General features: G+C 33.7%; 2 protein-coding genes across 3 annotated transcripts; both read right to left on the bottom strand.

Moving 5' to 3' along the window:
• Positions 1–309: 309 nt before the first annotated feature.
• On the bottom strand, positions 310–4,956 carry LOC117108441. 2 transcript variants are annotated; one of them, XM_033250451.1, is made up of 4 exons: positions 4,635–4,956; positions 4,209–4,265; positions 3,708–3,746; positions 310–1,476 (listed from the first exon to the last, which is right to left on the bottom strand). In XM_033250451.1, the coding sequence occupies exons 1-4, from the start codon at positions 4,702–4,704 to the stop codon at positions 1,250–1,252; spliced, it is 393 nt and encodes a 130-aa protein (XP_033106342.1). In that variant the 5' UTR covers positions 4,705–4,956; the 3' UTR covers positions 310–1,249. The 2 variants fall into 2 exon arrangements, 1 of the variants encoding a protein (XP_033106342.1); XR_004445370.1 differs by lacking the exons at positions 3,708–3,746; positions 4,209–4,265; positions 4,635–4,956 and adding an exon at positions 2,327–3,352 and having other exon boundaries at positions 1,345–1,476.
• Positions 4,957–5,047: 91 nt separating this feature from the next.
• Positions 5,048–11,001, bottom strand: LOC117108440. Its single transcript, XM_033250450.1, has 4 exons — positions 10,977–11,001; positions 10,537–10,719; positions 8,513–8,620; positions 5,048–7,643 (listed from the first exon to the last, which is right to left on the bottom strand). Exons 2-4 carry the CDS (start codon positions 10,586–10,588, stop codon positions 5,182–5,184), a joined length of 2,622 nt encoding a protein of 873 aa, XP_033106341.1. The 5' UTR covers positions 10,589–10,719; positions 10,977–11,001; the 3' UTR covers positions 5,048–5,181.
• Positions 11,002–12,953: the final 1,952 nt, after the last annotated feature.

Here is a 12,953-nt window from a genome sequence, read left to right as displayed (position 1 = left end):
GAATGTATTTCAGAGCATCGCTATAACCATGGAGGTATTATTGAGAAGGAGATCACTCGGCAACGGATCCCTTTGAACGCGACAAACCAATGTGTTCCCCGCTTTTGGATCGCGCGCGGGCGTCTACCTTATTATTAACATATTTTTCGTTAGCAACAACCTGGCAACAACAGCGTTTGATGTTAATTCATTAAATATCTTTAAAATTCATCTACTACTGATGCACCAACAACAGAATCATCTACTACTGATGCACCAACTACAGCTGTCTCTTATACACATCTAGATGTGTATAAGAGACAGCTATTATAATCCTCAAATCATTCCTTAATTAATGTTAAAATTAGAATTATCAAGTTTTATCCAATTTATGAAAATTTAAGTTGAAATATACCATACTTTTAAGGCACGTGTAAATGTTCATTAAATTCTGAACTCTTTTTTGTATAAAATATTAATATGTTTGGTATTGTTTTAAAGATAAATGTATTAGCTTTAAGGTGGAATTTATTGCGCATCCGTAGCGATTGACTGTAAGCAGTGTGCATTGAAAAAAGAAAGGCCTCTCCATTTCGCCGTGTTCAATTTTTTGCTAAACTAATCCCGCAGAGCAACTTGTGGCGGGGAACACATTGGACATCAAAGGATCGCGTAAATGTTCTTCACGTGCTGCGGCACCTTTGTTCTTGGCTCATTTGCATAGCGTTACGCGCGCGGAGCTTTTTCGAGTGATCTCCTTCTCAATAATACCTCCATGCTATAATTAACTTTTCAGTCAATCTGTCCATCACACATATTCCTTGATTTTTTTGTTATCTGTCACTATCCAGGCCTACCACAGCTGTCTTGCGAAAGACCAGCCTTTTCTATTGTATTTAGTCTTCATTAGATATGTGTGTTGAGTATACATCAAAAATACAAATTTGACACATGCTATAGCCAGTTGTAATTGTCTGTTCCACTAGTTGAAATAACATCGTAATAAATATAGAGAATGATATTTGTTGATACGCAGTTATTATCTTATTTTCCTTCCAATTTTCTGTTGTATGGAAATGCATTTTGAAAGTTTGAATTGAATTCAATTAAATGTTACGAAATTGAGCTGAAAATAGATAATAATGTAGTCAAAAGTTGTTGTCTTTCTGATTTGTTATGAAATAATAATAAAAGTAATATTAACATTCAATATCTTTCTTGAAGTGTTTATATCACTTTTTTATCCTACCTCCACTTTTTTAAATTATTGTTATTTCTGTAGTTTTTTAATTAGTCTTCGTCTTTCCGCTATTACAAAGTCTTTAATGTTGGACCATGACCGTTGTATTAAAATTGGAAACATCTTCTGTGCTTCTTCAACCTGGGTTTTGTTTGGTGTGACACCTGACCATATGTGATCTTTGAAATATTCTAAAACAGCAGTCTTTTCCTCTACAGTCCAGGGTTGTCTTGTCGAGTAATCCCTTTTTTTTGTAACTAAAGAACAAAAAATATTATAATTAAAGTCTCCCTCCACTTTTGGGTCTCCGTTTTGTCTTTAACAGCACTGGTCTCTAATTATAATCACTGTAACTAAAGATTTGCTGTCTTTTATTGCTCATCAACTGTAGTAAATTATTACGCACATTGCTTTAAAGTAAAATTAAACTTGTAAGTCAAATTTTATCTAAGTCGAACAATTTTTCAGTGGCATTTTGGATTCAACGGCAAGTTTAACTGTATTTTAGTAAATTACCCAGGTATAAGCCCAGCCCCATTTTTTTTATGCATGACCTATTAATAATCAACTTTACTAATGTTTAATCTATATAACCTACATATATGCAAAAGCAAGCGATTCAGTACCATCTTTAAAAAATATTATATCATTGGTTGTAAACCAAACCAGACATTATTTCTATATTTTGTGGCAAACAGGGGTTGTTGGTATTAACTATCATGACCATTCTTGAAAGGGTGCAATATGTGGCTTGAACAAATGTTTTAATTAAACACCTATTTTTATTTCATTAAGTTAAGCCTAATCAGTAGGCTCGGCTTAATACTGTACATCAATATGAACAACACTGGCTACAGAAGATGAAGCAAGACCAAGATTCAAAATATTTATTTGTCTTTCAAAAGGAAATTCATTGCTCATATGTGATGCATTCTGGGATTTTAAGAGTCCAACTGAAATTATTGTGAAATTGATTAATTCTCTTTTTATTGTGAGCGAGCAATCTTTAATACTCGAATATATTTGGACCTGTAAAAACAGCTTAGAAAAAAATGCTAATAGAAAATCTATGAGCCCATGTTTTAAATGAGAATAGAAAGTAATTACCTTTATGTGACTTCTTGCTAACAACTGCACTGGATGGCCCTAATACATTCAATGTCACTGATGAAGCATTTCAGTGTTTCTGGTTTCTTCTTAAGGGATTCTAGAACAAATTCAAAATATAAGAAGGTTGTTATTTTTAATAAATGATAAAAAAAGAAGTTATACTGTATTTGGAACTCAAAACTTCAATAAAAAAACAATAAAATATTATTCAATGTCAAATTGTTAAGGATAATTTTGAAAAGAACAAAAAAAAGATTAACCAAACTAAAAAAAAAAAAAGTTTAACAAACTTGAACTCTACATCAGCTTTAATTAACTTGTTTTGTCTTGCACTGGGGAATGTGTTAATAGAAAGAAGCAGTTTTGATACAAAATTTTTATTTATTTTAAAATTAACTTCAGGGTTCAGTCCTATAAAGACTGAATGTCTCCATTTGTTTTAGACAGTTTCAAGTAAATTTTTAAGCTGACTTTAACTATTAATTTACTTATGCCCCTCTCCTTCCACTGTAGAAGGTCTTTATTAAAAGGTAACACCTTGACAGAAACCCTGTAAAATTAAAAAATACATCAAATATAGTACCCCTGTTTATAGTCAATCAATCAGCCAATCAACCAAAAAACTTGAATGAGTCTAATGGTCATCAAAAAAGGTAAAAATAATCATAATATAGGAGAAAGATTACACACTGCAGCTGTCAATAAGTCAAATGAAAAAGGAAAATTTCCCGCAGATAAATAAACATGAACGGTACTAGGTAAAGGTAACTTTATTTCTTGCATTTACCTAGTACAGTTTGTGTTTATTTATCGTCGGGAAATTTTCCCTACAGGTGTATTTTTAAATAGAGGTAGGTGCTGTTTAACAGACGTTTATGATATGTTCAGACCAACAATGGTAGCTACTCTACTACCTTGTTGCAGTATATGCAGAGTATAAACTGTTTATTCTCACATCATCTGCTCTAATAAAACTAAAATAAAATATAAATTGTAATTATAATTATTTTATAAAGATGTATTGTCCCTTGCAAAATACCAAAAAAAAAAAGTTAAAATTAACTTACCCATTTTGTAGTAACATAAATGTAATCAACTTAATATAGAAATTAATGTATTTAAAAAATATGTCAAAAGCCTGTCTCTTATACACATCTAGATGTGTATAAGAGACAGGAAATTCATTGCTCATATGGGATGCATTCTGGGATTTTAAGAGTCCAACTGAAATTATTGTGAAATTGATTAATTCTCTTTTTATTGTGAGCGAGCAATCTTTAATACTCGAATATATTTGGACCTGTAAAAACAGCTTAGAAAAAAATGCTAATAGAAAATCTATGAGCCCATGTTTTAAATGAGAATAGAAAGTAATTACCTTTATGTGACTTCTTGCTAACAACTGCACTGGATGGCCCTAATACAAAAACAAAAAATCAAATCTTCAATAATATGGTATAAATAATTTTACAACATTTTTGTTTGTTATTTAGTTATTATAACAACTAGCTGTAACCCTTCCAAACTAAAGTCAGTGCTACCGGTGAAGACAAACCATCAGTCTGTAAAATACATAACTGCAAACAATAGACATGACAAATGACATGGCTCATGGAAATCTTAAACAGTGTATGCGCAGATGCGGATAGCAGCTCAAACGCTTAACATCAAGGTGGTGGGCATAACATGCAAATGAGTGCACCCAACACAATGGATGTTAGACAGTAGTTAGATTTGGACATGTGATATATGCAATGTCAAAAGTAATCCAAATGTTTAACCATTAGTTATAAAAAACCTAGTAAGAATGTTGCAATTAGTTTATATTTATGTATGTATCATGAACAGCTCTACAATATTGACTAGAGATTAAACAAACCTATGGGTATATCTTGGATAATTTCCTCTAAGGAACCACTTTCATCACCAGCAGTAACTAAAAGTGAAAATAATAATTCTTCATTCAATTTAATGCTAACTTTTAAATATAAATTGCTTGTAGTATGACCAAGGAAATAGAGGACGACCAAAACACACATGGACAAGACAAGTAAACACAGACCTAAAACCCATAAACAAAACTATAAACACTCTCATGCATGATGACTATGAAAGGGCAAACTGGCGACGTATCGTTGTAAGGCTAATGACTTGAATAAGCCGAATCGGCCCAGAGAGAGAGAGTATGACCAATCTTTAAATTTTTTTATTAAAATAAATTCCCTCCATACATGGTGGAAGTTTCTTTTTCAATTGACATACACTCATGTGATAAAATTTAATTGTTGGCAATAATTACACAAACCTGCATCTTGTCTAAATAATCCCATCATATCACCTTCATCATCAGCTGCAACAAAGTGAACAATAATCATTGAAAGTAATCATGCAATCGCACGCTTTGAAAATAAAAAATAATGCCATCATACTACCATATATAATAATGATTACAGTAGGTAATAAAAATATTGTGAAATTAAACTTACTGTCTTCGAGTGGAATATCTATCTCGTCCAAAGACTTTCCTTTATTATCACCCATGGTTCCATTTTCCATCATTATTAGTATTTTGGACACTTTTGCTACTTGTAGAGTACTTTCGGGCAGTCGATAAAACTCCCTATGTATTCTTACGTCATGGCCCATATATGTAGCAAGCAGGTCTAATTCATTATCTTTCAAACTTAGCAACTGTGACATAACTGTTACATGCTTTCGTAATTTTGTTGACCGGATCATTTCTGGATTCTGAGCACCACATGCAGCTGAGAATTTCTGGTAACACTCAGACACTTTAGTAGGGAAAAGTGATCCAAAATATGGACGTGCAAACACATATGGATTATCTTCACTTACACCAGCGAATTTCTGGTTTGATTGAGAAAGTTGATTTGCTTGACCATGCTATTTGTAAGCAGAATGGGAACATTCCTATCACGTTTCCCTGCCACTTCAATTCTTTGAAGCTTCAACGCAAGAGCCTTTTCTATTTCTGTAAGTGAATTAAAAATTTCCTTTGGTATATTATCATCTGCATCTAGACCCTTTACGTAGTCTTCCAAATTAAGCCTTTCTGTTTCACCTGAGCGACGCTTGTTGAATAGAGACACACGTGCCAGTAGTCCTTGACTTAGTTCTAACCAATCCTTTGTTGAGGTGTGATCTTTCTTCAGTGCTTCTTCGTGCTTGTCAATATGGTTATCCAAGTAAGCATTCAACTTCTTCAAGTCATCAGCTAGAGGCAAAACTTTTGGCTTATTCCTCTTACGCTTATTTAGGGTGTGATGAGCAATCCCCGATATTTCAGAAGACCACTCTGCCAGCTTTATGTCATGAAAAGAATTTAGCCTCTTGCTTAGTCGTATACTCTCTGTTGTGTCATCTTGTAGAGCTTTTGCCAAGAGTTGATCGACCACCTTATTCAACTCAAAACCAATATTCCTTGCGTAAGAAGGAGTCTCATATTTATTATCTTTTTCTGAGTATCCTGCTATTTTCTTAACTGCAGTCACAACTGTGCAAAATTTCTTTGGATCAATGCAGTCTCTTATACTTTTAATTGATTGATCTTCAGCCTGAGCAGCTATTACTAATTTTGCGAGATCTCTCATTTTCTGAGACACTGCCAAAGATTTATGGTCCTCAGGTCGTGTTTTTATCAACTTAGATCCATAGATCAGGATATCTCTATCCCTTCTAACTTGCGTGGAAATTTTACCAGCTTGCATTCTTGACAACACCTTTTTTTTCAGTATGTCAAAAGCTGCTTCTTCTTCGTAGGGTATGATCATTTTGGCAGCTGCCTGCACTCTTTTTTGCCTTTCCCGACCATGTTTTTTAGCACACACCCTCTCATGCTTTGCTAGCCATTTCCTCCTAAAGGGACCAGAACATATCAGGCATGGGGCGTAATCATCAGCATCTGAAATAAAACTTGGTCTTTTTCTGGGAATAATTTGGCCACTACCCGTTTCCCATACTAAAAAATTATGTTTAAGATTGCCTTTGTTTCTAAGGATTGCTATCTTCTCATTTCTTGCTGTTGTATTTAATGATAACGCTTCTATTTCCATCACTAACTCCTCTTCCTTATGCCATGTACACCAATGTCGAACTATCTTAAAATCTGCTTTACCGCAATAGTAACAGTACTGTTTCCGATCCCAAACTCTCTTACCATTTTTCTTTTTTGTCACAGTCTGAACAGTTATCTCATCCCCACTGCTTTCTACGTTGTACTTTCGACCTTTTTTTTGTTTGTATAACTTGTGCTTTTTGCCTTTCTTAATCTTGTGTTTGTACCCTATCCTCACCTTAAAAGAATGTTGTTTCTGCTTGAACTTCTTACATGTTATATGTTGCATGTCATCTTCGGATGTCTCATCTTCACTTTCAATTTTCTTCTTTCTTTTTGGCTTATGTCTCCTTTGCTCGTCACCTGAAGTCTCATCTGATGTTTCATTTTCCTCACTTTCACTTTTCTTTCTTTTGTGCTTATGCCTCCTCTGCTCGTCATCTGATGTCTCATCTAAGTCTTTCTCATTTTCAATTTTCTTTCTTTGGTGCTTATGCCGCCTCTTCTGGTCATCTGATGTCTCATCTAAGTCTTTCTCATTTTCAATTTTCTTCTTTCTTTTGGGCTTATGTCTCAACTGCTCGTCATCTGATGTTTCATTTTCCTCACTTTCAATTTTCTTTCTTTTGTGCCTATGTCTCTTCTGCTCGTCATCTGATGTCTCATCTAAGTCTTTCTCATTTTCAATTTTCTTCTTTCTTTTGGCCTTATGTCTCAACTGCTTGTCATCTGATGTTTCATTTTCCTCACTTTCAATTTTCTTTCTTTTGTGCCTATGTCTCATCTGCTTGTCATCTGATGTCTCATCTAAGTCTTTCTCACTTTCAATTTTCTTTCTTTTGTCCTTAAGTCTCCTCTGCTCGTCAACTGATGTCTCATCTAAGTCTTTCTCACTTTCAATTTTCTTCTTTCTTTTTGGCTTATGTCTCCTTTGCTCATCATCTGAAGTCTCATCTGATGTTTCATTTTCCTCACTTTCACTTTTCTTTCTTTTGTGCTTATGCCTTTTCTGCTCGTCATCTGATGTCTCATCTAAGTCTTTCTCACTTTCAATTTTCTTTCTTTTGTGCTTAAATCTCCTCTGCTCATCAACTGATGTCTCATCGTCTTTCTCACTTTCAATTATCTTTTTCATTTGAGATAAATTGTAACTATCAATTGGTTGGATGGTGTATGTCGATATGCTGTCTAATACCCAATAAATGGATATAAATGGTATACGATATTTCTTGTACAGTTCTGTAAAAACACATAAATAAAGTATTATAGTTCAGCAGGCAAATAACCAAGGATTAAAAATTGGCAAACAATAAGCACAAGATGTTCTACACAGCAGTCTCATAAAAAGCTTTAAAGCTGTAAAGGTTTTACCATGAGAAAAAAAAAAAAAAACTGGCATCAGACAAATTTCACAGCGAACCGTGGGATTTAATGGCAGTCGTTTTAGCCACAGTTTGTTCACTCTACTGCATATGCATATGAATAAATAAATAAATAAAATTATTAATTTAATATATAATGGCAATATTAATAATAAAAAATAATAGGCAATCATCTTTTCCAAAGAAAAAGTTAAATTTTGTAGTATATTATTATAAAAATATATGACAAAATATATAAAATGACAAAACAACTTGAACATGTATTCTCATTGCAGACTTATACAATGCATAATTTAGACGGGTCTTGTGCTTAAAAGCTATGCTTACTTCATGACCCTTTTCATGTTTTTTATTTTAATTTTACATCACTGTAAACACAACATTCCATTAAGATGCTATTATTTTATGTGAATGCGAATATGTTAAGCAAAATGAATAACATGGAATAAATGGTACAGTCCATACATAGAGTATAAAGTCCGCAATGACGATATAAAATGTTCTTCGTTACAGTACTTCATTTGTATTTACTACAGCACTGTATTATATGGCTAGCAAATGGAATCATGTTTTGTATTTCACCTGAAGAGTGTGGCCATGCTTCCTTTTTGTCATTTGATTTTATTTTGCTTCATGTATGTTATCAAGCTATTCAGATGATACAGCACTCACAAATATAATTTGGATGCATAAAATAATATTTTCTAAATACAGCAATACACCTACCATTGTAATTTTTTTTAGTATCCTCCTCAACAATAATATAAGAGACATGGTCATCTAACAGTTCTGAAATACTGGCACCACAACACTCCAATAGAGACATAACTTCATCTGCAGAATAGTAGAAAAGGTAGCAGTAATAACTTGTTATATATACTACGATTGAAAGTTTATTATTATGTTCATTAATAAACCAGACCTAACCTAATTTTGTTAGACCAGAAAAAGAAACACAATGCATGACCCATATTGGCTATATGTCATGATGTCATTGGCCATCTCCTTTTTCCTGTACATCAAACATCTAAGTATGAAATTGCAAGATCTGGTAATATTCCAGTTTTTTTTACTATTGTTTTTATTTTATGATTTATCAGACTCTCTTTTGAATAGCAAAGCCAGAGAGAGCCTTTTATATCAGCTTATACATGTGAACAGGGGAGGCGACAGCAGGGGGAATTTCTCCCATTGGACAGGCCTTTTTTGTAGAATTTGTACAATGTGAGTATCTTAGCTAATCTGGTGGTAGCCACTGTGTGTGCAGAACCATGGAGATCCATTGTTAACCTTGGGTACCCGGTTCAATCCCATCTGCTGCTCTCCTTGTGTTGCTGCTAAAGCATTGTAATGTGTCTTTTAGAAGAGTCTAAACCCTTGGTCATGTGCATGTTAAAGGATGCAGTACAAAAATTCGGAAAACTAAAGTTGGTCTCCTGGTGTACGGTACTGGCCAATCACCACCTGAAGGACCCTACTGGAAATAAGTCTGCAGACTGGGTTGGTGGGTTACCCTAGGTGTTCACTAGATAAGAAAATGCCCCGGAAATTGTTCTGATTGATAAACCTTCTTTGTTTTAAAATTCATGGTTACCGTACGTCCGTACGGTACATAGTTGATACATTGGTACATAGTTGATGATACATTATCAGTCATCAAAAGTACAGTAAGATACATATAGGTCTATAATGCTCATTAAAATGCTTTATGAATTGATGGAAATGGTTATTGGTACAATGGTACAAACTGTACCTATTTCCTTCCGTACAGTACATATCTTGTACTCTTACTGTAATGCATAAAAAAACATGAAATTTGACCACTATATTTACATTTTTGAGTACCTCTGTCACCACTAATCAATTATGTGGCCTCAAAAACATACATATACCAATATCATAATAATATGACTTCAGATAAAAAAAAAAAGTTTTGATCTTTTCCACAAATTTTAACCCTGTCCCCTCAATTCGTTTTTTGGTCCACACTGTCCCATTTTTTAAAAACAGATTTTCTTATGCTCATGACAATAAACCGCTTCATTTTAGACCTGTACATCGCTATTTGAAATATCACCCTTTTTTTACCCTGTAAATGTAATAGCCCACCACTATTCTTGAGTGTATTATCTTTTCTGCTTTTTTTTTTGTTGAGAAAGCTAGATTTAAAAAAGAAATTTTTAGTTTTACGCCACTATCTGTGAATCAGAAAATCATTGGAGAGCAGTTTATTGAAGATTGGGACCAGGGAATATCAATGGAGAGCTGCTTATTGAAGATTGGGACAAAGGAAATGCCAAGTAACACAAAAGAAAATAACATCTTTCTTTATGTAAATGATTGACACTACATACCTAAACCTAAAGTAAAATAAAGTGTAAATGTTATATATTTTTTCAATGTGTATTTTGCAATGAGTTTTATAATAATTTAACCAGAAATCAGAAATGAGAATGCGATTCAGTATAAAGAAAGAGTAAATAAATAAATAAATAAAGTACAAAAAGAAGTAGAAAGTTTCTCCTATACGATTTCTAAAGAGTAATTTATCTGGTATAAGGATAGATAGCATTTACATAGGCACTGCCCATGACTTACAAATAATCAAATGGTTACTTCTAGCTTACAACAACCTTACTTCTAAGTCGTCTCAAAACTGCCATGTAATATAGATACACTGTAAATTAAGAATTTAAGTTCATTCTAACTGGCAGACCAAAGTTTCCTAATCTGTAAAACAAATACTGTACCTTTCGTTAAATCAGTATATTGCCCCATAGGATATATTGTGAATTTATTCATTAGTAGTTCTGGGCTTTTCCAAAGTCTTGCCCTTTTTGGGCCATTGTGGTTCCTGCCATTAATGTCGTCGCCAACAACTTCAAAGTTTTTCTCTGGCAAAAGGTAGCCTACCTCTAAAGAAGCGGTTACCCCTGTAAAACGACAGAAAGATTTGGACTACATTAAAGAAACAAATTAAAAATTGTCAGTTATCCATATATTATCATTATCATTATGATTACTATCTTTCTAATTTAAACTATTGGCATAATTGACATATATTTCTATAATTTCCAGATTGGAGAAATCCACCCAATTTACAAGAAAAAATTTCATAAGGGGAAGAAATAATCTGTGGTTTAGCAATGGTTTTAGTGAAATTCCTCTACAACATTAAAAACATACATACATGCATAAGACACAACCCAGATTCTAGCAGCAATTCCTTATTCCTGTCTCTTATACACATCTAGATGTGTATAAGAGACAGTTACTAGAGCCTGTAACCCAGCCTACAGACAAGTATGAAGACAGTGCTTCTGGCAAATATGAGCCATCATGATCATTCACTAAAAAACATTACAGCAAACAATGTACTTTAATAATAAATGTTTATAATATTATATAATGTGATAAAATAATAATAAATAATTATGTTTTAATACAATGATACATATAGTTAGCTATTGAATTTTTTACCAAAAAAAATAAATACAGTTAATGAAGACAAATAAAACCATATGATATAATGACACAGTACATGCACAAATGCGGATAAGGGCCAACACTCCCATTGAGGTATGCACAATGGACTGACAACACAACACATTGAGAATTGGTAGGAAATCAGCATGAAAATGTACTATTTCATTCTAAGGTAACAGAACAGTGTTGGAGTCACCTTATTCAACTGGCGAGATTATCCGCAGCACGACTTTGGAAAAGATGCGGAAAATACCGAACAATTTAATGTTATTAATAATGACCATCAAAATCACAACTACCACCACCCCTGATTTATGAATGTCTTCTTGATACTTATCCATGGGGTTCTACTGTACTAATTGTTACATCAGTTATTGCACTTACCAGTTCTTTTTTGTCCAATCCAGTTCCAACAAAAGAGAGAAATGCATTACAGCTCAAAGTCTCTTGCGAAACTATAAGTTATTAGTAAAAATATATATAAGATACATAAAAAGTCAGCTTAATTTCAAATTTATGAATTGGCTCAAGAATTTGTTTAAACCATAATAAAACAATAGGTGAAAAATTTACATCATAAATTACTTCGCCAAAAATTACTAATTATACAGTATCAAACTGGAGAAACATACATTAAATGGAAACAACAACCAGTGTTTAAAACAAACATTGAGATGATATATAACCCATTTTTTGTTATTTGTTTCTCTTTATTCCTTGTCTTTTATGCATTGAAAGGTCAAATTATGCAATTGTATTGCGAATATCTGGTAATCAGACACCATGCAATGTAAATTTCAAACCATTGGTTATAAGCCACATTTATAACGATGCAAGCTTGGTGTGTCTAAGTATGGTCGGTTGAGAATGCATGAACATTAAGATGAAATAAACCCCATTTTTTTTATTCCTTTCTCTTTGTTTTTTGGTAGTATGCATAGAAGGGTCCATAATGCATTTGTAAACCTACAGTATGGTCATAAATCCCCCTTCACACTGAACTAGTTCGAAGAACGTTCCTGCCCGTCCTGAAAGTTTCATGAAACGGGATGAGAACGGGTTCAAACATGCGATTTTGGCTTTTTGAGGTAAGTGCATTACGATTGCAGACGATTTGTATGTCGTTTGCACGATTGTTTAGGACGGGAAGACATTACCTTCAATGTTGTTTCCAACCCGTCCTCAACCCGTTTAACCCCCCCCCCCCCCGTTAGCAGTGAAAAAAAGAAAAGTTTGAACCCATTCTAGGACGTTCGCAGTATGGCAATTCTGTTTCCAGTATGGCGATCTCGTTCGAAATACGACCTTACCCAGTCTTATTTTTGAACGGGTAGAACGCGATCAAATTTTAAACATGGTTGACGTTCTGTACCACCATTCCCGTACTTGCCCATTCATACCGTTCATTACTAAGTTTGTATTTGGTGTCTATGTCCAATCCGTTCATATTCCGTTCTCCAGAACGTAGTGCGAACTAGTTCAGTGTGAAGGGGGTATAAGACTCCATGAGATGTAAATTTCAAACCATGGGTCATACATGTAGCCTACTTGCATCTAAGGCTGAAACATGGCATTAAGCCACTTTTATAACAATGCAAGTATGGTATCTATTAAGAATGGTGGGTCCAGAATGCACAGCGCAGGATTCAAACTCCCGACCTTGAGGTTTGAAACCAAACGA

Source organism: Anneissia japonica, unplaced genomic scaffold (genome assembly GCF_011630105.1).
Source record: "Anneissia japonica isolate Jap-2015-1 unplaced genomic scaffold, ASM1163010v1 scaffold24175_len17457_cov169, whole genome shotgun sequence".
In the NCBI taxonomy this organism is placed as follows: domain Eukaryota; kingdom Metazoa; phylum Echinodermata; class Crinoidea; order Comatulida; family Comatulidae; genus Anneissia; species Anneissia japonica.
This window is presented reverse-complemented; position numbering and strand designations above follow the sequence as displayed.